This window comes from Leucoraja erinacea, chromosome 5 (assembly GCF_028641065.1).
Source record: "Leucoraja erinacea ecotype New England chromosome 5, Leri_hhj_1, whole genome shotgun sequence".
NCBI classification, from domain to species: Eukaryota; Metazoa; Chordata; class Chondrichthyes; order Rajiformes; family Rajidae; genus Leucoraja; species Leucoraja erinaceus.
Window position 1 is genome coordinate 79,848,402 of NC_073381.1, and position 26,463 is coordinate 79,874,864.

Genomic DNA, 26,463 nt, shown 5'->3' on the forward strand with positions numbered 1-26,463 from the left:
CTGCGCTGTCAATGTTGTTGAACTTTTTCTTTCCATATGGTGAGTTTTCCATTGTGTTTCTGACGTATCTTGTATGTGATGGAAAGGATCTGAGTGTCAGGATGTGAGAAAATTACCTCAGAATGCAGAGCCTCTGACCTGTTGTTGTAGCCCAGATATATATCTGTGGTTGGTTGAGGTGAGTTTTTCAATGGTGATCCCTCAGAATATAGACAGCATGCAATTCAAATTTCAATGGAATTATTATTGCTAAGGGTTGATGATTAGACTTTTGTTGATGATCATTACCTGGTACTTTTCTCATTGGCTCGTGTCTAAATATTGTCTATGCCTTGTTGTGTGCAAGCATAGGCTACTTCATTTGCTGAGGTTGATGATATTAGGCATTGTACAATCATCAGCAAACATCCCCAAATCCCAACGACAACTTGTTCTGTTTGATCTTCTTTTGTGCACGCCAGGTTGATTGCATTCGTCGAAACAGGGTGGACCAGGTGAAGGTTGTAATCTCACACCCCATCATTTTGATGATTGAGAATAGACAGACGAGGCGGGAATTAGCCGAAATGGATTTGTGAACAGAACATTTCTAGGTAGTTTTCCCACATGGTTGAATGTTGTTGGGTACTGTAGCCTTTAGGTGCCAATGTTATAATTGTACTTGTACAGTTTGGTTATTTCTGGAGCCCAGGCCCTTCAGTACTATAGTTGAGTGTTGTTTGGTCCTCTAGCCTCTATTGTATTTATTGGCTGTGATTGCCCTAATGACCTTCTGTGCAGTAAATTAATGATTCTGTAATTCGGTTAGGTGGTTCCCAAATTGTTTAATTCTCAACCAACTTTGTGCAAAATACTGTAAGAAAAATTGACAATGTGTTTGTCTGATTGGTCAAATATACAAACTAGAAGACCCCAGTGGGTTTAGGGAGGGTATGACAGGCATTGTACACGTTCAAAAATTTTAGAACGTCGGTTATCTGAAAGGTGTGATTATTCACACCTATGTTTGAGGTGTGCCCTTTAATTTAGCAGAGCTTGAGTCTTACCACAGTACCAAGAAGAAAGCCTGGAGAAAATCGTGTAGGAAGGAACTGCAGATGCTGGTTTAAACTGAAGATAGACACAAAAAGCTGGAGTTACTCAGCGGGACTGGCAGCATCTCTGGAGAGAAGGAATGGATGACGTTTCGGGTCTGAAGAAGGGTCTCAATGTCACCCATTCCTTCTCTCCAGAGATGCTGCCTGTCCCGCTGAGCTACTCCAGCTTTCTGTGGAGAAAATTCATCTTAGATGGCCAGTCCTAAATGGCTGCTAAACTATTGACTGTGACTGCATTTCTCTCCACTGACTTTAGTAAAATTGATTATCAAGCAAGGGAGTGGAATGTAATATCAAAACTGTGATGCATATTTAGTGCTATCAATCTGTGAACATTTTCTGCTCTTTTTAATCAATGAATGTAAAGGACAGTCATGGAACATGACTTTTGAAAGAGTGAATTTAGAACGTTTCCTGCAAATGGTGAAAAGGGATGAAACGGGGAGTGGCTGATATTCTAGAATTCAGTGAAAACTGCAGCATAGGTACCCACCAAAGATGATATCGTCACTTTTTTATGAAGTTGCCATCTTAGTGAGGTAGCTCGACAGGTTAACCTATGACATAGTCATACAGCATAGAAACAGGCCCTTCAGCTCAGCTCGTACATGTCAACCAAGATGCCCCATCTAACTAGTCCCATTTGCCTGTGTTTGGCCCACATACCTTTAAGGTTTTCCAAACATGTATCTGGCCAAGTGTCTTTTAGATATTGTTATAGTACCTGGCTCAACTCTCTGGCAGCTTAATCCATGTATCACCAGCCTCTGAGTGAAAAATATTTTATCATTGAATAAAGGGATTGTGATTTGTTCCCTTTATTCAAGGAAAAGTGAGAGCATCAATTAAAAAAAAAAACTAAATCAATTAACCGCAACGTCAAAAGCATAAATTGACACTATGATAAGTAATATGTAAGTTTCATAGCTCAGATACTTTGCCTTCAAGAATTAAGATGAGAAAAAATACAAACCCATATTCTGTGACATTTTGTGTAGAAGTGCATGTAATTTATACAAGCAGTTTACACTTCTTTTTCCTCAGAGAAAAGCTTCTCAAAAAGGCGAAAGCAAAGGCAAAGAAGAAACCGAGACGACGATCTGACAGTTCAGGAGGATATAATTTATCTGATCTCATTCAGAGCCCAACTTCAACAGGTGAGCAAACCACGGTGAAGGAGCGTTTGAAGAAAGGTTATGATCTAGATTTGTACTACTGGTTATTAAATATCTGAGGTATATTTTAATTCAATATTGGGACTATAAGGCTGTCATTTAAAGTCTTTTTTTTGTCTGAGCAACATAATATGCTGATGTGATATTATCGCATACAAAGTTTTTGATTTAGGGAGGGTTCCATATGGTATATTGGTTCAGAAGATTGAGGCATAAAGCGTCCAAGGCAAGTTGACAAGCAGATCCATAATTGTTTGGTACGAGGAGATGGAGGAGTGGTAGATAGGTATTTTTCTGATTGGATGTCTGCTGTGAGGAGTGTACCATTGTGATCAGTGCCAGAAGATTTGTTTGTAATCTGTATAGATTACTTGAATATGAACATAGGTGGTCTGGTTAATATGTTTCCAGACAACACTAAAATTGGTGGAGTCAGAATAGCAAAGATGGATGTCCAAGTATACAGTGGGACATAGATAAGCTGCAAAGTTGGACGCAGCAGCGACGGAAAGAATTTCATCCAAACAAGTGTGAAGTAATGCACTTTGGGAAGTCAAATTCTGGTAGGATGTTTCGATTAAATGGCTAGGAATTTAGAACCATTGATGTTCAGTAGGACCTTCTATGGCAAGACTATAGCTCCCTGAAATTGGGCTGACCCTGATATAAAGGGTAGTCAGAAGGGCATTGATTTTAAGAGCTGGGCTGTCATGTTGCAGCCAATCAAACATTGGTAAGACTGTACCTGGATATTGTGTACAGTTCTGGTCACCACGCTGTACGACGATTTGGTAGCAACGGAGAGACTGCAAAAAGGATTCACCAGGATGTTGCCTGGAATTGAACAATATAGTTATAGGAAAATATAGGATAGGTTGGGATTATTTTCCCTAGAATGTAGGAGATTGAGAGGTTATTGGAGGTTAATATGATCACTGTGAGCATAGCTGGAATAGATAGTCAAAATATATATTTTTTAAAAGGCCACAGGTTTATGGTGAGAAGGAAAAAAAATAAAGGAGCCCCAAGGTGTACGTTTTTCACACTGAATATCTGGAAGAAGTTTCCTGTGAAAGTAGGGGAAACAGAGATAGTTACTAAGTTTAAAAGGGATTTGGACAGATATTGGGATAGACAGCCTTGTTTTACGAGGAACTTGAGGAGACGCTCATCCTTTGGGAAGAGCTGGGAAAAATCAGCAATCTGGGGTCCAATCAATTCCATACAAGCCTATCTATGAAGAAAGCATAGAATACAGATTAGGTCGGAATGTAAAATGAACAAGAACTTTTTGGTTGAAAGAATTTTTGGAAAATAGTGTGCAAAACCAAATTGACCATTGAGAATGTTGTCGACTACAGCTAGTTGGAAGGATGTGATATGTTAGCAGAAATGTTAATTAAATCCATCTTAATTATTTAAACTGCAGCCAAGTACTACATCGAATGCCAAGTTCCTAATGGAAGAAAATATTTTGCTTTAAAAATATCATTTTTTGGACTTTAAAGATTTTTTAGACTACTTAGACAGGAATAAACATTTAAAAAAATCTATTGTCAGTGATCTGTTCATCCTATACTTTCGGTGGGTTAAAAAAGATAAAAATGTAGCTCAACTATACGTTGTTTTAAACAATTTTACGACTGTTCCGATAATTGCCACTTTGATATTAGTTTTTATTTAAAAAGGAATTGGGGACTGCTTGGATGTTATTGAATTATGCAATTACATAAACACTAAATCATTTCATCAAATCATTTTATTTCCAAATGCTCTTCCTATCTATTTAATTCCCACTCCCCCTCACTTAAGAATAGAAGAAAAGCGTTACTGCTTAAAATTATGCCGCGGGTATTGATGCTGTAATATAAGGTTTTGCAGCTTAAATGATTAAGATGGATTTAAGTTTTTGGCCGAAACATCTGTTGAGACTAGATTTCACAAGGTTATGCAATGTTTTGGTTTCTTGTGTCTTTTGCCACATAATGCAATTTGAGCATACTGAATACGGGTGGTTAAAAATGGGTTGCACAAGTGCATCATTTATGTAAGTTTGTAATGGAGTAATACTAACAGTGCCGATCGTGATAAGCATTCAGTGAAAGTGGCTACTTCCTATTGGCGCACGCTCAATCAATCGAACATGATTGTTTCTGATACTTATAATTACTCTGTAATTACTTAGGTCTAATCCGGCTTCTTGACTTCAAATGTACAGCCGGTCCAAAATTATTGTTTCTCTAGTGCTGCTTTGGGAACCGCAGTTAAGTTTAAGCAGACATTTAGGAAAGGTTTAGAGGGATATGGGCCAAACAAGGGCAATCACTCGCTTAGATGGGACATCTTTAGACTTTAGAGATGCAGTGTGGAGACAGGCCCTTCAGCTCATCAGGTCCGCGCCGACCAACGATCCTACGACACTAGCATTATCCTTCACACTAGCGACAATTTACAATTTTACAAAAGCCAATTAACCTACAAACCTGCACGTCGAGAAAGACCATCGGGTGGCGCCAGCAATGGCTGCCTCGCCTGCAGCTGTTAGTCCTTTCACCTTTTTTGTTATTTTTAGTGTGTCTAATTGTATGTTTTTAATGTTTCTTAGGATGTCTTATGTGGGGGGTGGGGCATAAAATGAAACCGTTTCTCAGTCACTTACCTGGACGGAGATGCGTTTTGGGCCTGCTGATTAACATTGTGGAGCTGTGGTCTGCGGAGCTTCTAGCCGCAGGTGCGACGCTGACTTTAACATCGCTGAGGCCTGGGATCCCTTGCTGATGATCTCCGTCCAGCTCGGCCTATCGACTTCTGAAGCCGTGGTCTCCGGTAGGAAGCGGCCGATTCGGAAACTCCAAGCCGCGAGTGTGTTCCGATCCGTTCAGCGCCGCAGCTCCGATTATCCCGGCAAGAAGGCCTGAACATCGGGTCGTCCGTAGCGGCTACTGCGGAGGGTTCAAAGGCCCCGACCACGGGTGAACAATGAAGAAGATTGACTGAACTTTATTGCCTTCCCTCAAAGTGGGAAACGTGATTCCGCTGTGGCGGATGTTAATGTTAAACTCTATCGTGTATCGTGTTCTTTTTATTTGTATGGCAGTATGGGAACACAAATATCACTGTACCAATTGGTGCATGTGACAATAAATGTGAAATGAAATGAAAATGAAACGAAATGAGTCTTTGGAATGTGGGAGGAAACCGACGCACCCATAGAAAACCCACGGGGTCACTAGGAGAATGTGCAAAATCCGTACATACAGCACCAGTGGTAGGTATGTTACAATACGTACCTTCAGCACCGCCGCAATACTGCCACTGGCTATGTGCGCAACTTTGGTGCCTTTGAAGGGGGGGGGGGCGTGATTAAAATGCTGTTTTCTCCTGCCTGTCCGAGATATATTTTCTCGGGCTGCTAGCTGATGCTGAAAAATTGTTCCGGCTTGTGTTCTCGGAAGTTTAAAAAAAAAATTGCGGGATAATTTAATCGCTGGAGTGAAATAATAAAGGCAACTTCTAACGCCGACAACGGGACGGATCTCACGTAAGGGCCAAAACATAACATTATTTTACATATAAACTTGCTTCTTAGGATGACTTTAATCAAAATTTAATTGGCAAAAATGTGATTATGGCCCCATACGAACCGGCAGTGTTGTTCCTGCCGATATGGGGTTCAAATTCACTGCAACCGCAACGTTCCAATCGATCGCTTTCCACAAAAACCCACTCGCAAGATGATTTAAATGGCCATCAATTTACGGGAATTAAACATTAAATTCCTTCCATTTGGCCGATAAAATTCATGACAATGAGATTTAAAAATCATGTTATATTGTGAATTATTGTGTGAATGTTATTTGGACACTTTAGGCTATTTAAAAATGTTAATCTTTTCTTAAGAAATGGATAGACGTTTAGATCTAGTAATTGAATTTTGTAATTAGCTACAATTAGGTAACTAACTAATTATATGCTTTAATTTTAGGTCATCCAAGTAAGATTGTTTCATATTTGTTTCAGAATGCTTCATTCTATAATAACTGAACATTTATTTCAGTTCTCTTAATTTTTAAGAAAGTTATGGGCTTTTGACTGTCCTCGATCACAGCTTTTGTGTTAAGTCAATGGAAAAGCAATAGGGAACAAGATGCTAATTTCCGAGTATGAAAATGGCCATAACTGTTTTAAATACTGAAGATATGAAAGTGAATTAGGTGTCAAATTAAACCTATTTTTATGCTTTATCTGATGGGATAAATTTCAGACTTGATTTTTTAAATCTCAAAATTTTGTAACATTGCTACTGGTGGTCAGGATCGATGTCTGGTCTCTCACACTGAAAGACAGCTTCTCCCACTGCTGAAACTCCACCATTGCACTACTATGCACCACCTTGGTTGGCATGGACGAGTAAAGCTGAAGGGCTTATTTCTGTGCTGTATTTTTGAGTTGAGAATATGAAATCTGGGTCCATTTTAATTTGTCTGCTCTACCACTTAAACTGAGTATTCTGCCTTTGCCATATTTTATTTGATGCATTTAATATATTAAACGTCTGTCTCAGTGTGTCTATTGAATACATAAGAATACTTAGCCCTGAGTGATGCAAAAGAAATAAAAGACAATTTCCATTTGTGCATAATAGAAATTCAATGATGGTTCCACACTCCTTTGCAGCACTTACTGAAGCTTTGATTCCTGGTCTAAGGATGAAAGAATGAAACGATTATAGAGTCATGTCATATTCATACAGCATGGAAACAGGCCCTTTGGCCCAATTCATCCTTGCTGTGGCTGAAGAAGAGTTTTGGCCCGAAACATTTTGGCCCTATTTCCTTCGCTCCATAGATGTTGCTGCACCCGCTGAGTTTCTTCAGCACTTTTGTCTACCTTCATCCTTGCTGACCAAGGTGTTCAATTTCAGTTAGTCCTATTTGCCTGTGTTTGATGCATCTCCCTCTCTCAACCATTCCAGTCCATAACCTGACCAAATAACATTTAAATTGTTGTACATGCCTCAATGATTTACTCTGGCAGCTTGTTCCAAATAGACACCATCCTTTCTGGAAAGCATTGCCCCCAGGTTCTTCAAATCTTCCCCCTTGCACCTTAAATTTCTGCCCTCTAGTTCTTCATTCCCCAAACCCAGGGAATGTAATTGTGTGCATTCATCATATCTATGCCCCTCAGGAGTTTTGAGTTTGAGTGTAGTTAGTTTAGATTTGTTTCTTGTCACGTGTACCGTGGTACAGTGAAAAGCTTTTGTTGCGTGTTAACCAGTCAGGTGTTATACACCTCTATTGTACAGATATAAGATCATCCCTCGTCCTTCTGCGCTCTAAGAAATAAAGTCCAGCCTGCCTGATGTCTCTCTAATTTAGGCCTTTGGTCCTGGCAACATCCTCTTGTATCTTCTCTGCACTCTCTTTCCAGTTTAATGTCATCCTTCCCATAGCAGGGTTACAAAACTAAACATAATACTTTTCAAGTGTGGCCTCACCAGCATCTTGTACAGCTAATATAATATCCAACGTACACTTAATAGACAAAAAATGTGGAGTAACTCAGCGGAACAACAGCATCTCTCGAGAGAAGGAATTGGTGATGTTTTGGGTTGAGACCCTTATTCACTTATAATCCTGACTGATCATGGCCAACATGCCAAGGACTCCTTCGCCACCCTGTCTACCTTTGACGCCACTTTCAACTATGTACTTGCATTGCTAGGTTCCTCTTCCCAGAACTTTACCATTCACTGTAAACATCTTGCTCTGGTTTAACCCAAATTGCAAAACCTCATACCTATCTGAATTAAACTCCATTGGCATTCCTCTGCACATTTGCCTGTCGGATCAAGTTTTGGCTTTAATTCTTGATAACTATCTTCACTGACTACAATGCCACCTATTTTGGTGCCATCTTACTAATCATGCCATGTACATTCTTGATACAAATTACAAACTGATGAGGATAATTGGGTGGAATCTCTGAAGGCCGCAGTGAGATTATCTATTTTAGGCAGGGACTGTCGCAACATTTAAGAAATAATAGGACAGGTACAGGGATAGGACAGGTTTAGAGGGATGTGGGGCAAACACAGGCAGGTGGGACTAATGTAGATGGGACATGTTGGTCAGTGTGGGCAAGTTGGGTCGAAGGGCCTGCTTCCACACTATCACTCTATAAGGAAACAAAGAATTGATGTTGGAACTGTCGAGTCAATATAATAATATTTCACTGTACAAAAAAATATTTTTACTGTTACCGTAAGATTATTCTTTTTATTTCTGCAGATTTTTTAAGACCAGCTAAAACTAATTCAGTGGAATCCCTGCAAGAACTGTTGATGTCCGATTCTGAAGGCAGCTATGCTGGCGGACTAGCCAGCCCCAGAGAATTAGCTTCACCTGACTTTGCAGCTGGATTCTTGCAAGAGAAATCAGAGGTCTGCCTAGTAAATATAGTTTGTTGTTGATGGTTACAGTGAAACACAAAGCCAGACAAAATGTACTCCAGCCTAGTGACACTCTGCAGGTTTCAAGTGCCTTGCCAGTTCTTTGTTAGCTCACTTTTTTTTTTAAATTACACCCTATCCTTTGTGTTTTGTTGCAGTTCCTCGTTGCTCTGGTGCCTGGTTCTCATCAATATTTTATTTTATCCAATATAAAAAATAATATTTTGATTTGAAAGGTCTATGAAGTAGCTGTTATTGAATAAAAGCGAAATAAAATGTGTTTGGAGAACTTGAAACGTAAAAAAACCCCATCACTGATATAAAATCCTGGACCTGTCATTTATTCAAAATTATTAAAATGGCTACAGGGCAAATACTTAATAGAAATGTATTTGAATACATTTACACTTCTTTCTGGCATGGAGTAGCTTTTTTTTCACATGAATTGCTCCACTTATAACTATAAAACTAATTTGATAATAGGGGACCACAAAACAAATGCTGACTATTTTTGGAATGCTTCCAAGTTAAATTTCCCCAGTATGATTGTTGTGAGTGAGGAGAGGGATTTGTCTTGGAGCCCTGTCTTGCCTGCTCTTACTCCACTCCAGCTCTGTAAATGCAATAGTGGATATACAAGACCTAATAATCCCCAAGGCAGTGATTACACAAATTGGAAGACTGCGAGCAGCAAGTTGGTTTCAGGTGGTTCATGCAGAGTCCCTAGAGTGCCCTGATAGACGCCTGAGAAATGGTGCCTTTTTACTTCTCATATTTTCTCAGCTTTTCAGCTTTTCCCACTGAGAGTAGGGAAGATTCAAACAAGGGGACATGACTTGAGAATTAAGGGACTGGAGTTTAGGGGTAACATGAGGGGGAACTTCTTTACTCAGAGAGTGGTGGCTGTGTGGAATGAGCTTCCAGCGAAGGTGGTGGAGGCAGGTTTGTTTTTATCATTTAAAAATAAATTGGATAGTTATATGGACGGGAAAGGAATGGAGGGTTGTGGTCTGAGCGCAAGGTATATGGGACTAGGGGAGAATACGTGTTCGGCACAGACTCGAAGGGTCGAGATGGCCTGTTTCCGTGCTGTAATTGTTATATGGTTATATGATTAGAATGGTACAGCTTGGAATCGGGCCCATTGACCCACCAAGTACAAACATGCATGAATAGTAACCCAATACTAATCCCATTTTATTCCCTTCATGTTCCCTCCTCTAACTTCTTCCACTCACCTACTCATTAGGGGGCAATTCACAATAGTCGTTCAACATACCAACCTGCACATCTTTTGGACATAGGAGGAAACTAGTCTCAAGAAGGTGTCTCAACCCGATACTTCACCTATTCCTTTTCTCCTGACCCACTGAGTTACTCCAGCATTTTGGGTCTATGTTCAGAGGAAAATAGAGTACCTTGAGAAAACCCTTTCAGTCACAGAGAAAGTGTGCAGATTTCATGCAGATAATGCAAAGATCAGGACTGATTTCAGACTGCTGGAGCTCTGAAGTAGCAAGAAAGTAGGTCCACTCTTTGGTAGAGGGTGAGGAATTCAAAGATTCATTACCCTTTCAATGAAGACATTTCCAAACTACTCAACATAATTTAAACATGAGAGTTTTATTATTTAAAAACTACATATTGAATTCACAACAAATATTAATTAAAATAAAACGTTTTTAAAATGAAAATTGGCAATAGTTTAGTCTTAGTTTAGAGATGCAGCATGGAAACAGGCTCTTCGGCACTCCGACGAGAATTCTGCAAGACCATCAATCACCTGTTCACATTAGTTCAATGTGATCCCACTTTTGCATCCACTATGTGTAATTTACAGAGGCCAATTAACCTACAAACACACAGGTCTTTGGGACCTGGAAGGAAACCTATATGGTCACAGGGAGAGATGCAAACCCCACATAGACAGCACCCAAGGTCAGGCTCAAACCCAGTTCTCTGGCACTGTGAGGCAGCTGCTTTACCAGCTGCACCACTGTGCCACCCCAATTTGAATAATATTCAAATAAGTAGGGCCATGTTAAATGTGCCAACTATGGTTGGCATAGAGGGACCCAATTGAGTATGTCTGACCCCTGTGTTCACTGGACTTGATGATGAATCCAGAGACAGATGGAGATTCAAACTGCTGTAGTGTGCAGATGTGCATACTAATCAATGGTTTGCAATTGATCAGTTACCTTAACAAAAGCATGCACTGGCCCATCAAAGTCTACAAAGAGTTAAGTCACGAATCAAGAGTGTCTAATTATCATATGTATCGAAAGCAGAACAATGAAATTCTTACTTGCAGTAGCATAACAGTTCTGCAAAAACAGTGATCATTGATAACACAGTAAAGAAAAAAAGTTTAATTTATTAATAAGAAACATATAATACATGTCTAATATCTGGAGTTGATCTATGCAATAACAAAACTTTAATAATCTTTAATTGTCTAATCCTAGCTTGATCTGGTTGTATTCATTATCACCTGCAAAAGTGTGATGCATATGGAGAAGCTATTAACAGCTCCAAGCGCATGACACCATCCCAAGAAGTAAATGGAGTAAAACTGCTGTCAAGGTTAAGGCAGATCTGTTGTATTTATTGAGTGGTAGCGAATTAACTCTGAAGAGTGATCCAATTGTATCTTTCCTATTTTCCTGATAAATTGCCCAATATTTTAAAGGCAATAGCCCCTTTCTATCATGGACCATTCTACCATGTCTTAAAACATTTTAAAATATAATTCAGTCTTGTCGAGGAGAATACCAAATTTTTGAATGACGTCAGAGCAAAATATACTTAGATGATGCATACATTGCTGAGCTTAAGCTCTTTCAGTTTGACATTGAACCTATAAATTGGATTTACTACGTTGTAGTGTAGTGTATTAATATCTATCATCTATGACACATAATTGCCTATGACACATAATTGAGTCTGAAGAAGTGTCTCGACCCGAAACGTCACCTATTCCTTCGCTCCATAGGTGCTGCCTCACCCCTGAGTTTCTCCAGCATTTTTATCTAGTTCAATTTTTCCAGCATCTGCAGTTCCTTCTTAAACATAATTGCCTTTAGTGCTTTGTAACCAACAGTTAATGATAGAGCAGATCAGTATTTTAATGGATGATTTTTTACATTTTAGGTTGAAGAAAAAGTTTCAGAAAGAAAAAGTCCAACCGAAGAGGCAAAAATGAATGAGAAATTATTGCCTTCTAAGAAGGAGTCAAACCCAAAATTCTCCTTTGGATCTAGCTCTAGTAATGCTTCAGGCTGGACTACTGGTTCTCTAAGGTAAAGTAAACCATTTCTGATTCAGAAAATCTGAAACCTGCTTTATATTAATAGATTTAATATGAAACCTTATTAGGCATATTATTGTCACGTGTACTATGATACAGTGAAAAGCTTTGTTTTGCATGCTATCCAATCAGATCAGATAATACTATATGTCGCAGTGGCCTCTGCAGTCCGTCTGTCTTTTTGTTATTTTTTGTCCCGTTTTAATGTAGTTTTTATTTATTTTTGATGGGGTATGTGTGTGTGTGTGTGTGTGTGTGTGTGGGGGGGGGGGAAACTTTTTAAATCTTTCCCCTGCACGGAGAGCCCGACCTTTTCCCTGTCGGGTCTCCGTTGTCGTTGGGGCTGCAACGTGGAGCGGCCTCCGGCAGGAGCGACTCCAGTCGCGGAGCTGCGGACCTACTTACCATCGTGAAGCTGGCCGAGTTCGGAGCGGGTGGAGCTGTGGTGGTGCGCTGCTGTGGCCCGACCCCCGGGGATTCGGAGGCTCCGGCCGCGGGTCCGGTGGACGGTGATATCGGGAGCCCGCGGGTCCCTGCTGGGAGACCGCTTTTCGGGGCTTCCGCAACGGCGACTTCACCCGCCCGAGTCGCGGGGTCGAGGAGTACCTGGAGCGGGACTTGACATCGCCCGGCGCGGCTTCAACGGCTGCGGGACTTTGCTAGCGCCCGCCGGGGGCTCCAACAACAAGACCCGGAGCGCGGCCTTGCATCGCCCGGCGCGGCGTTAATGGCCGCGGGACAATTGCCATCGCCCGCTGGGGGCTTTGACTCTGACATCGGGAGGGGAATGGGTGTGCAGGGGAGAGATAAGTTGTTTTGCCTTCCATCACAGCGAGGAGGAGATGCGCTGTGATGGATGTCTGTGTAAATTGTGTTGTGTCTTGGGTCTTTTTTTCTTGTGTGTATGACTGTAGAAACAACATTTCATTTGAGCCTCTATGAGGTTCAAGTGACAAATAAATTGTATTGTGTATGTAAAGACAATTAACACAATCTTAAGTACGATGGATGGAACTTATGCACAATATAGTTCTCAGCATTGCAGTGCGTCAGTTCCATAGACAAAGTCCAATGTCTGCAATCGGGCAGTACTCTCACTTATGGAAGGACTGGTCAGAAGCCTGAAAACAAGGAAAGAAGCTGTTCCTGAGTCTGGTGATGCACCGTTTCAAGCTTTTGTGCCAAGATCATCTGTACCACTCACACCTCATTAGATTTCTCTACTTTTTATCTCAATTGTAAGAAAATATGTATAAACCAGCTTCCTTGAACAAAACCCCTGTGCATCTATTCGCAAACCCCAGGATCCACCATAAAAAGCATACTGGTTGCAACACAGCATGGCTGGGGAACAGCTCTGCCCAAGACCACAGGAAATTGCATAGAGTTGTAGATAGTGCCGAGTGGGTCAAACAGACCAGCCTTTCCACCATTGACTCCATCTGCACTTCTGTCTCTTGGAAAAGTAGCCAACATAATCAAAGTGACATTAAACTAAATGAAGACTGGTCCCACCCCAGTCATAACTTTTTTTTTGCTCCCATCTGGTAGAAGATACAGAGAGCATGCACCACCAGACTCAGGAGCAATTTCTTCCCCTCTGTTATCAGGCTTTTGAACAGTTCTTCCATAAGTTAGGGTACTGTTCGGTTCACCTCTGCACTATTGAGGACTTTGTCTAAGGAACTGATGCACTACAATGCTGAGAACTCTATTCTGCGCTCTGTGTCTGTACCTCGGTACATGACAATAATAAACCTGAACCTAAGCATCCTGAATCTAAACCTAAGGCAGGAACGGGGTACTGATTGGGAATGATCAGCCATGATCACATTGAATGGCAGTGCTGGCTTGAAGGGCCGATTGGCCTACTCATGCACCTATTGTCTATTGTCTATTTTTTGGCACTTTATATTTCAAAAATATCCCTATAAAATTAATTAGTGGATTGATTTTCTGATATATGTTTGTCTGTATACCGTGTCATTTTACAATTGGTATTTGTGCAATGATCATTTAATGTTATTAACAGCAAAAAATGTGTAATTTTATGGTTTCTTTCACATTGCAAGGCATTTCATAGCAACAAAATATGACACTCGCCTGTGAGTTTATAAGGGCAGATAACCAAGAGCTTGTTCAGAAGGGTAACTTTCAAGGACTATTGAAAAGACAATTGACAATTGAAAGAGGCAAGAGAGTAGGGAGATTTTGCAAAAGAATTCCAATCCTTTAAGATCTTGACATTTAATGAAATAACTATAGGTGGAGCAATTAAATTTGATGACGAACAATGACCAGAGCTACAAGAGTAATTCTTGGAGTGCTGCAAGGCTAAATGCAGTCCAAATTTTCTCCAATTCACATATATTGTAGAGAGATTAGTGTAAGAAAATTATCCTGTAATAATTATATTTTCCAGTAGAAATGTTTTCCAAGGCACTACAGAGGGTTAAACAGATTAAATGGTTTCTGAGGTATTAATAAGCTTAAACAAAGGGTTAAAGTATATGCTGAGGGTTTTGACTGATTGATTGAAAGTTATAGCGTGGAAACAGGCCCTTCAGTCCACCGAGACCATCACACTAGTTCTATGTAATGTCAATTTCCCGTCTACTCCCTACACATTAGGGGGCAATTTTCAGAAGCCGATTAACATACAAACCCACACCTCTTTGGGACGTGGAATGAAACCTCAAATTAGAAGAATGGCCCACTGTGCTGTAAATAATGAGAATTTTGGTTTGAAATTTAGTTTGAGATGTGCTAGAATTGCATTGATCTGGCCTGGTATTGAGTCCAACACATGTAGAAGGTGGCCTATGTAATTGTACAATCTCCCAGAGTCATCTTAACACTTTTTCTGTTGCATCTTTCCTCTGGCTCTTTTTTTCTTCTTTTCTGAGTTTCTTGCTTTTCCTTTGAGAGGTCTCATGCCATCATTGTGATCCTGCTGTTCATCTTTCTTGCCTTGCCAAGTCGAAGCAATCATTCTGACTCATCTCCTACTGGCACAGACAATTTTAGTATTCTTTAGCTTCAATATTTGAGTACTTTAAAATTGTAATATATTTAATTGTATGAATTCTCCTGTCATTGGAGCAGTTCAATGAGACTCACTAAATTGGCCAGGACTAAACTAAATTATTATTTTGTAGTCCTGCAAGCCCTCCCACTGTAGGCCTACGAGCAATAATGGAAATGGAAGAAAATATACAAAAATGTGTCAATGCGCCAAAGACCAATGCAAGGTAAGATAACGGTTGAATGCATTCAAAATTAAATAATAAATCTGAACAAAGATCCCCATTATTATTCTCCATTCTTCTATTTGCACATTGTAGAGCATTATTTTTTGTTGAAAATGCTTTTTTAGACAAATCTTTTTTTTTTTAATCGATCCCAAGACTGTTTTATTGCCATATGTCCCAGATAGAACAATGAAATTCTTACTTGCATACAGTACCTGATACTGGGACTTAGAGTCAAAGCCACAGCCATCAGTAATAATGTCAGTTCTTAATAGTATTCCTTATCTTTCTATAAGCATGCTTCGTCACAATTTATTCAGTGAGCCTTTACACACAATGGATATGTATACTGGTAAACATTTGAGCTCCTAACAGGATCACTATATTTTGTTCTTTTTAGCTTGGGCTTTTCACCAAATTGTCCATTTGAATGTTTATTAAACTGAGCAAAGTGCACTAGTTTCAGCAAACATGGCTATCCAATTTAAATAATATTAATTTATGTAAAGGATTTTCTTTGAAGAAAGTGTCCTTTTTAAAAAATATAAAGCACAATATGTGAGTCACCCTTTGATTTTGCATGAAAACAATTATAAATAGTAGTTAACTATCTGAAGGGATAGATTGGCACAGCACGAGGACCCAACTGAAACTTGAACTCGGGATCAGATGAAAAGCTATACTTTATAACCTACAAACCTATCTCCATTGACGTATTACAGGTAATCCATTCCACCTCCTTTGTTTTTCTGTTTTTTGTTTTTTTTAATTTGTAACTTTCTCTTTTCTCTTTCTCTTTTTCTATAAAAAAATACTAGAAGCAGAAGTAATTGATAATTGAAAATTTTAATAATGTATGACTGATGTATATGAAAAGTCTTCTTACTATAATATGTAACTATACTTTATAATATGTCTACTTCTAATAAAAATATTTTTAAAAATAAATAAATAAATAGTAGTAACTAATAAACCGATACATTAAGAGCTGTACCTGTAAACCACGTTGAGCACTGACTTTATCCGAAACAAAATGTACGACAAATTTCAGTGTACTATTGCTGCGTAGATTCCAGAGTCTACAGCTTATTAGAGTCTTAAGAGCAAGTCAGCATATGCTGCAGTGTGATGGGTGATGCATCGTTGGATTGGGGAACAAAAGTAATTGGATCATGTGTAGGAAGGAACTGCAGATGCTGGTTTAAATCATGTTAGTCCTAGGGTTTCCTTCATATGTTAAAATTGTAATTAGATAGCTTTGGAGCTTTGCAGTGGCTGAGCAACAATAGTTTTGGAAGGACACAATTGCTGGAATAACTCAGCAGTTCAGGCAGCATCTCTGGAGAATATGGATAGGTATCGCTTTGGATTGAGATCGTCAGACAGTTTGAAGAAGGATCTCGATCTGAAGCGTCACCTATCCATCTGTTACTCCAGCACTTTGTGGCTTTTTGTGTATTAACCACTATTTGCAGTTCCTTGTTTCTTCAATATTTTTGGACAGTTCAGACTGAAAGTGGGGGTATTGTTGAGGCAGAAGTCCAGAGGTAAGGAGCGGCACAGCAGTGGAGTTGCTGCCTTACAGTGCTTGCAGCGCCGGAAACCCGGCTTCGATCCTGGGTGCTGTCTATATGGAGTTTGTACGTTCTCCCCGTGACCATGTTGGTTTTCTCCGAGATCTTCAGTTTCCTCCCACACTCCAAAGACGGACAAGTATGTAGGTAAATTGGCTTGGTAAATGTAAAAAAAATTGTCCCTAGTTTGTGTAGGATAGTGTTAAAATTCGGGGATCGCTGGTCGGTGTGGGCTGAAGGGCCTGTTTCCGTGCTGTAACTCTAAACGAAACTAAAACTAAAGGAGAGTGTAAGCCCGTAACATCTGGGTGTTTGGCTCAATGCAACAGGAGTAATAGCCTAAAGTTACAGATCAATGAGGGCAGATAACCACATTTTTTCTCCTGGATATGAGAGGGATCTGCATATGTACCCATCCTCACTTCCCACCAATTTCACCCCTTGTTCGTGAGATTCTTGTGTTGATATTGGCCAAATTAGAGGTGTTATGAAATGGAGGATCTTTGCATTTGCAGGGCCTACTTGGCCTCTTTCTGTGAAAAGTTGTAAGCTGTGAGCATGTTCCAGAAAGTCTGGACCCTAGATTGATATGAAGAATGAGGTGAGGTCCAGATGTCCTTTCCTTTGTTAAAATGCATGAGACTTTGCAGAGGGACTCGGAGGTGTTGCAAATGCATGGTCAGGATTGGTCAAATAAAGGGGAGTTGTAAATACTGTTAATAATGTAGCAAAGTGTTTATGCTGCTGTTTGATGATTGGCTGAAGTGTGAAGCCTTGTTTAAATTGTTTATACAACCTGGGAAAATGTTGCATTACTTTAGTTAACTGACTTCCTTCCAGACGTTTCTGTAGAAACATTGTAATGGAGTACTTTGTAATTGGGTTAGGGAGCTGTCAATAACTGTATAATGTGATTGATATGTGTGATTGGATTGTAGGGGCTGCCATCCCCATCTAGTTTCGCACCACGGGGTCCGATGACCTATAAAAGAGTAGACCCCACGAGGATCGGAGTCGATCTTCTGGAGGGGTGCTTTGGACTGTGTAACCTTTTGGAGGTGTCTGCTTGCACAAGGCTGAAGGGCTTGAACGAGCAGAGACAAGGATCAGACCCGTGGTGGTTAGGTATTGTATAGGGAGTTCGTTATTGTTGGAAAGAATAAAGAATAGTGATCAGCTTAACTCAGTGTTTTACCAAACTAGACTAAGGGGTAAGCTTTAGGAGCATAATTACATTGGGGGCTTGTCCGGGATCTCAACGGACCCCCAGACATAAGTTTGCGATCGGGGTGTTGAGCCGTTCCAGATTGCGAGGGGAGAAATCGGCGCCACGGTGTGGTTTTCCCACTTCGCTAGTCAAAGCGGATCGATCATTTGCGCGCTTGTGTTGGGGTTCCCAACGAGATCTGAGAACAGTAGTCTAGCAAGCACTGAGGGTGGAAGAAAGGGCGTCCTTGCCTTGGGGGTGAAAGACCCTTCAAAGTTAGTCCACAGCTGCTGCAGTCAGGTACCATTGAGTTGGCCTGACACCAAAAGAGTAGCTGAGCGGTTTGGGTCCCTGCACGGACTGATATATCCGACTGGCTGGGGTATCTGAATATTCAGGACTGGGTTAGGTTTCAGTATTAAGAGGTGAAGTACTGCGTTGTTGCTGAGGGTGCAAATTGGAAAGGCACTTTAAAGGTCGGCATCGAATTCTAGTGTGAAGCGGACACGTGCTGACGCCCGGTACCAAGCAGGTAGAAAGGAAGAAGCCCGTGGGGTGAGCCTATGGGGGCCTGAGTCCCTGCCTGTGTGAGTAGTACCTAGAACTGTGAATGGGAGGGGTTATGTGAAGGTACTGGGAACTCAGTGGTTGGAGGATAACTTTTAACCAATCCTGAGAAGTTAATAATAATAAAGGCGTCTGTTTAAACATTTAAATTTAAATTTATGTATCAAAAGATGATTGGATAAGAGAGTAACGATCTAAACATTTTTCGATCCAAATTTACCAAATTCAGGGCTTCATCTTGAAGTGCTGGTTAGTTCCTATTCTAGGCTTCCATATTGGGAGCTGGATATTGTAAAGTGTATCTATTTTCTTCCGGGTTAACCTGTGTATAATAAATACATATTATAGTTTAAAGTGTGTTTAAGATTTGACGATTGTTTCATTGTATTTACTGTTTGCTTCCTTGCTTGCACGAGGCTGAAGGGCTTGAACGAGCAGAGACAAGGATCGGACCCGCGGTGGTTAGGTATTGTATAGGGAGTTAATTATTGTTGGAAAGAATAAAGAATAGTGATCTTGACTCGGTGGTTTACTGAGCTAGACTAAGGGGGGGGGGTAAGCTTTAGGAGCATAATTACACTTGCAGAGATGACCATGGGAAGGAAACTGAAGACTTTTTCAGAAAATCTAGAACTGATGTTTGAATTGAGCTCCTTTTTAAACCCCTGTCTCACGGTGCAAGTCCACCCACGAGTGATCCCAAGTTAAAAACAAATCAAACTCGTGGCAATCACATAGAATTAACATAGGAACTCGTGGACATAACTTAGCGACTCGTAACGTTAACGGCAGGTACTCGGGAAACTTGTTAACTCGTGAAAATGTTTCAACGTGTTGAAAGATTTCCAGGAGTCAAATTTACTCTTGAAGGAAAAATTTGAAACTTTTAAACTCGTTGTAAGAATGTAGTAGCCCCTGAGTTTACCGTAGTGACTCGTGAGTAACTCGTGGGTTTGGCCTGAGTGCCAGAAATGAAATGTTGAAGATTAGCCAGATCTTAATGGAAAATTTGACAGTGATCTAACAATTCATTTTCAGTGAGTAATGCCTTTCAATGATTGATGCCAGACCTTGAACAATTGCAGTTCAAATGGACGCCCATTGCCTTAGAACAGCATGGCTTTTAGTATTACTAACTCCAAGGGAAGGGCATGGATCAGTTTTAGTGATGCAGCTCAATCAAACCAAACATGCAATGCAGGACAATGTTGAGTTGATGCAGCTTCATTGAGTTGTCCTGGTTTTCTTTGGAAAGTGAGTTAAGCCTTTCTCAGATGCAATCTTAATGTGGTTCATCTCAAGAGGCAAATGCAACAAGTTTGAACAATTTTGGAAGGATTGTTTCTTGAAACAAACTGCTCTAAAAGTTTGAAGGAAGGAATTGCAGATACTAGTTTAAACCAAAGATAGACACAAAATAATGGACGAACTCAGCTGGTCAGGCAGCATCTCTGGAGAAATGAAATAGGTGATGTTTCAAGGTCGAGATTGTTCTTCAGGCTGGGTCTTAGCCTGAAGAAGGGTCCCGTCCCGAAACGTCGCCTACTCCTTTTCTCAGGAGATTTTGCCTGGCCCGTGGAGTTACTCGAGCATTTTATGTCTATCTTTGGTTTAAACTAGCATCTGCAATTCCTTCCTTCCAAACTTCCTTCCTTCAAACGTCACCGATTATTTTTCTCCAGAAATGTTGTGTGACCCGTTGAGTTAACTCGGCAGCTGGACAGAGAAAAAAAAAGGTGAGTAAAAAAAGGTTTGTCAAGTCTGCCTGTCAGGAATGACCCCCTGATGCTGGAGACACCTGTGGGAATCTCACCTTGGCCTTTGGAATAGAGCGACCAACAGGCAATATTTCCAGATTTCCAAGGTCACTTCCCTTGTTTATGTGCCTTTCACATTACTGCTTCAGAGGTTTGATGCATTATGTAGGGTGGGGAGTGAATGCATTCCTGTTTGAATAAGTGTAGGAAGGAACTGCAGATGGTGGTTTACACTGAAGACGGGCACAAAAAGCTGGAGTAGCTCAGCGGATCATGCAGCTTCGCTGAAAAAACGAGTCTAGACCCGAAGCATCGCCTAGTCATTTTCTCCGGAGATGCCGTCTGACCCGCTAAGTTACTCCAGCTTTTTGTGTCCATCTCTTGTTTGAATAAGATTATTTGAAAATGAAATGATCCACACCAACTCTTAAAAATAAATCGCCTTTATGTGAAAAATAAACCAATTGCAAAACTTTGAAATTATGTTGCCTGCAGTCATACACAGAATCAATAATAACAAAACATACAATAAACACAAATTAAACATCCACCACAGTGAGTTCACCAAGCAAATCCCCACTGTGATGGTGGCAAAGTCTTAGTCTCCGTCTCTTCCCTCCTTGTTCTCCCTCTGCGCTGAGGCGATCGATCCAGGCCGAAGATGCCGCTCTCCAGTCCAGCGGACCTCCGTGGTGTTGTCGCTGCCGCTGAAAGCCGGAATGCCGTCTCCGCTCCGAGAAGGCCTGCCACAGCATCAGCAGAAAAAAGTAAAGACAGACGGACTTGCAGGCAAGCCGCAGCTGTTAGCGCCACCACTTCCGGGGGAGGTGACAGTCCTTCAGGTGTTTTTGCCATTCATTTCTCATCGAGTCATGGGTTCATACAACACAGCAGGTGTTGCGGGGAGCATTCATACAACAAAGCAGCGTGCTGGGATCACGATGGGAAACTCCATAAAATAGTACCAGAGGTTAGAATCGAACCCGGGTCCCTGGAGCAGTGACGGACGCTGCTCAAGTGAATGTATAATGAAATGAATGAGGACAGACAATAATCAGATTAATTGAACTCATCAAAGGGCGTAGATTTAACGTGTGCAGCAGGCGGAATAGGGGGCATCTGATGATTTTTTTTCTCCTCAGTAAGTACCGTAGCCGTAATCTGAGAACGCGACGGAGACAGGTTTACAAAGTATATGGGCCAGAACTCGAATAACGGTCAGGAAGGCTATGGTTGGAATAGACATGGTGGGCAGAGGAGCCTGTTTCTGTGTTGTATGAACCCATGACTCGATGAGAAATGAGTGACAAAAACAACTGAAGGATTGTGAGATAATGATCATGGATGACTTTTAATGGAAAGTCCACACATACAGATAGACAGCCAAGAAGAACTTCATATCTACACTCAGATGGACTGGCAGATGGAGGAGATAGGTGTTGGGGAAAGAGGAAAAGCCCAAGAGAAATACAGGGAAAGGGATATTGGCAAAGACAGATGCTGGAATCCTGAAACGCATGTCAAAACATTTAAAAGGTATAAACACATAGCAAGTAGGCCATTTAGCTCTTTGAGCCAGCATTGCCATTCAATATGATCATGCCTGATCATCCAAAATCAGTACCCCGTTTCTGCTTTCTCCCCATATCCCTTGATTCCGTAACCCTAAGAAATTTAAACATGGGAGGCTTTTTATAGTGTAAAAAAACTGCATCACATAATTTTTACCATGTGATGATTTTTCCACACGTCAGCAGTCGTTATTGGCTCAAGTAACTCAAGGGTAACTCGGGAGAGGAACTTGGTACATCACAGAAATTAGAAGTAAACGGCAAACTTAGACATACACGTGGGAACTCGTTTAAACTCGTGAACATAAACTTGGAATCTCGTAGGAAACCACGAGTTTGATTTTTTCTTTCACTCGGGATCACTCGTGGGTGGACTCGCACCGTGAGACAGGGCTATAAGTAGCTTTCATAAGTTGCTGGTTTTAGTTCTTGTAGGCTGAATTCTGTTTTGAGTCTTGCTTCACAGGGTTAGGGGTGTTTAGTGTGTTCCATTTATATCAAGAGATGTTCTTCCCATATTTGTACATATTCATAGTTGGAGGAAACGTGCTATAGGTTTCACTATGTAAATGCTCATCAATATAATATCCAAGCTGGAGAAAATTTGGCAAATCGTAATGTATTTACTGAATGCTCAGCCATTATTCTAATAGTAATTAAGTCCTCAGAGTGTTTCCTCATTGCTGTCAATGACCCAGTAGCACAGGAGGAAGTACTTGAGCAATAATTCTTAGTTTTTTTTTAGATTTTAGAGATACATCATGGAAATAGCCCTTCAACTCACTGAGTCAGCGCCGACCAGCGATCACCCCATACACTAGCACTATCCTATATACTAGGGACAATTTACAATAGCCAAGTAACCTACAAACCTGTATGCCTTTGGAGTGTGGGTGGAAACCGGAGCACCCGGAGAAAATCCACGTGGTCACAGGGAGAATGTACAGACAGCACCTGTGCTCAGGATCTCTGACGCTGCAAGGCAGCATATTCAACTAAACATATACATTTGGGAAGAAAGCTAGCATCATTAATTGTGATCGTCAATTTGCTAAATTTATGATCCATGAATACCCACAGGAAAGCCAATATGGCCTACCTGGAGGGGCTCTGATACGAACACAGACCTACAACAATGCCGATGACTCTTAATAATTCTCTGAAAGGACATGGCTAACTTGGGTGCAATTTGGGATGTACATTGAATGCCTGTTAATGCATGCTAAATGTTGCTATTTAAATGTGATTATTATGCAAGAATCATTTGGCAATAGGGATTTGAATTTCCTGGCCAATCCCTTCTCTTCCTCCCTAAATTTGCACTGCATGAACAAGTCTCGTATGGGCCTGTGAATGTTTCCTCAATACAAATTCTTTGTTTGAACTGCGAACTCCTTCAGGCATCGCAATCCCACGCACCTATCTTTTCTAGAACTTTTGAATTTGTGTTGGCCAAAGGTTTTGTATGAGACTTGACACAGATGATTTTCAAGGAATGGAACTAGTGTTATCATGAATATGTCAACGAGCGATATGCATGTGATAGTGGCTCAGGTTTTGAACAGTCCAGATTATAAAGATAACGATTTTATTGTTATGCTTCAGCAACTGAATCAAGTGGACAATGGTATGTTAAGAATTCTAAGCGGTAAAAGAATGAGATTTCATGTATCTAATTATTTTATGAAAAATGTGGAGAGAATGAAAGAATGGGATTCATGGAAGATTGCTGTAAATGAGTAGTTGATGATCGCCAAAGAGCTTGTTTCCAAACTCTGTCTCTCGATTACTTAAAATTTAAAATTTAACTTAAAATTTAAAATGAGAGCCATTATATTTAAACTTTTAGAGTAGATTTATATTCTGAGGACAGAAATACAAGGCAATTCTATTTCCATGCAACATAACAAAACTTGTCTGTCAGAACCGTGTAACTTGTAAGAAGGGTTTGCTTAATATTGCAATATTTTCACAGTGGGAATAAATCATTGTGCCATGGAGGAAAGCTCTCTCAGAAACAAAGGAAGATGATTGCAATGGCTACTAAAGAACCAAGCCCAAATAACAGACTGGACAGCCCTCCACTAAAATCAAATCTGATTGCACAGTTAACTCCATTAAAGACAGGAAGTGCTTGGTAAGATTTTGTGTGGCATATTAAGCTGAATGGATCTTAAATATGGTTGAAGTATTTGTTTTCTTTTCCAATATTCTATACACCGCTATCTGGATAGTATTTTCTTTCAGATTATTGTTTTGTTTCTCCATCTGTCTGGTTCATGTTGCATGCAACTGGCATTAGTTAAAGACATTTTTTTCTCTTGAGTTTCTTATATAAAGTTAACAAATTTAGGGCGGCACAGTGGCGCATCTGTAGAGTTGCTGCCTTACAGCGTCACAGGGTTCTATTCTGACTATGGCGCTGTCTGCACGGAGTTTGTACATTCTCCCTTTGACCCCGTAAGTTTTCTCTGGGTGTTCCGGTTTTCTGCCACATTCCAAAGACGTAAAGGTTTATAGGTTAATTGGCTATGGTAAAAATTGTAAAATTGTCCTGAGTGTGTAGGATAGTGTTAGTGTACGGAGTGATTACTGATCATTGTGGACAGTGGCCGAAAGGCCTGTTTCTATGCTGTATCTTTAAAATCTAAATGCCTAAAAGTCTAAAGGTAGAAGGCCTAGACTTCCAGTTATGCAAAACTAATTTGAAAGCTTGACAAGCTAGGCTCTAGCTTTAGTGTAGCTCAAAACCATTACTCATTCATTTATTTATTAGATCAGTCTGAAGAAGGGTCTCGACCCGTAACGTCACAAATTCCTTCTTTCCAGAGATGGTGCCTGTCCTGCTGAGTTACTCCAGCATTTTGTGTCTATCTTCGATTTAAACCAACATCTGCAGCTCTTTCTTACTCGTTTATTTAGTTCTGTTTGGTTATTTTGAAGTGTTCCTGTTAACTGTTACTAAACATTTTCATTCAGGGCTACTCCATTCAATGGACTTACCTCCCCAAAATCATTCCGTGACCTCTTGGTAGAAGAAAAGTCTTCAGAGAGAACAGGCGATTCCCTGCCTTCCAGCTCGTGGGAACATAATTCTAAACTACAAGAGCAGCCTAACAACAAATATGAGCAACCCATCAGGTGAGGAATTAAAGAAAACCTTTTTATCTTTGAAATTGGTTTGCTGAATCGATAAATAAAATGTTTAAGTTCTGCAGATTCTGGAAATCTGAAATGAGAACAGATGCTACCTGATGTGCTGGGTGTTCGCTCCATTTTACTTCGGAGTCACGTGAGTGACTTCGTGAAGAAGCCCGCTCAGGGCGCAGGTGCGGCATTACGCCAGCAAGTGCAACAGCGGCGGCAGCTGGAGTCAGGCTCTCCAGCTGCACTTTAAAAGCGCACTTTCAGGTAAGTGAAGGGTGCGTTGGGAACGGAGCGAGTAGGAGTTGGTTTTTGTTTCAGGAAAACATGTCCCAACGCAAGAGACTCGCGACCAGAGCTGCCCGAGCTTTAACTCCGCCAGAGGAGTCAATTCCAGCGGGGCAGCAGCCAGCGGCACTACCGCTGGAACAGCGGTTTGAGATTCCTCAGACCGAGCCGGGCCCAGTCACGCCAGAGCCTACACGGCGGGCTGGGAAAGCCACCTGTAAAACTAACCGGCCGGTCGATTCCGATTCGTCGGAGGAGGACATGTCCACCCCCCAAGCTGGGGAGAGACAGCCGCTTAAGCAGCATCATGCAGCTGCTGGAGGGGATGGTCTACCGGGAGCAGCAGCGCTCTCGGTCAGACAGGACAGGCGCCCCCTCCATGGTGCTGAGTCCGGCACCCCCCTTTGCGACCTCGGACCAGGACTGGGAGGTCAGCATCGGTGACCAGGAGCAGGCTGGTCTGAATATGGGGCAGGCGGAAGGTACCGACAAAGAGCAGGGTGTGCAGGAAGAGCTGCTAGGGGTAGTAACACGATTCGTTGCTACCCCACGGGTTGGAGCACCACTGCAACCTAGAATGGCTGCAAGTATCAATCATCTATCAAATAAGCCATTGCAGGAAAAGGTGCTCGCCCAAGTGCTGGACGAGCACATCGCCCCGGATAACTGTGAAGCCCTGAAGGTCAAGAGCCTCAACCCTCAGATATGGGGTAACGTGGGTGGACCTATCCGCACTCAGGAGGTCAAACTCCAGCGGGTACTTCGCCTCCTGACGGCGGCGATAACAGCATACGCACGGGGAGTCGAGACCACAGAAATGACAGCTCATCAACAGGATGTCTTGGCGCTCATGTGCACCACGCAATACGAGCTGAACAATCTCAGGAGAGATAACATTAGGCCGGCACTGAATCCTAAATTTGCAGGATTGTGTAAGGCTCCCACTGTAGAGACCGACTCATTTCTTTTTGGAAAAGATTTAAATAAACAACTGAAAGAAATGGAGGAGGCTTCGAAAACCTTTAGCCTCATGAGGTCAACACCGCCAGCACCTGTACCGAAGCTTTT

At 41.2% G+C, this 26,463-nt stretch overlaps 1 protein-coding gene across 2 annotated transcripts in view; it reads left to right on the top strand.

The window, feature by feature from the left end:
• ibtk (inhibitor of Bruton agammaglobulinemia tyrosine kinase) overlaps positions 1–26,463 on the top strand; it is a 121,754-nt gene that overhangs the window by 82,188 nt on the left and 13,103 nt on the right. Inside the window, exons 22-27 of one of the 2 annotated variants that reach the window (XM_055636068.1) lie at positions 2,142–2,254; positions 8,566–8,717; positions 11,880–12,028; positions 15,195–15,287; positions 23,939–24,100; positions 24,943–25,104. In XM_055636068.1, the coding sequence (XP_055492043.1) occupies positions 2,142–2,254; positions 8,566–8,717; positions 11,880–12,028; positions 15,195–15,287; positions 23,939–24,100; positions 24,943–25,104 (831 nt within the window). Of the gene's footprint in view, positions 1–2,141; positions 2,255–4,877; positions 5,422–8,565; positions 8,718–11,879; positions 12,029–15,194; positions 15,288–23,938; positions 24,101–24,942; positions 25,105–26,463 lie in introns of those variants that run through there. The other variant, XM_055636069.1, reaches the window with a different exon arrangement.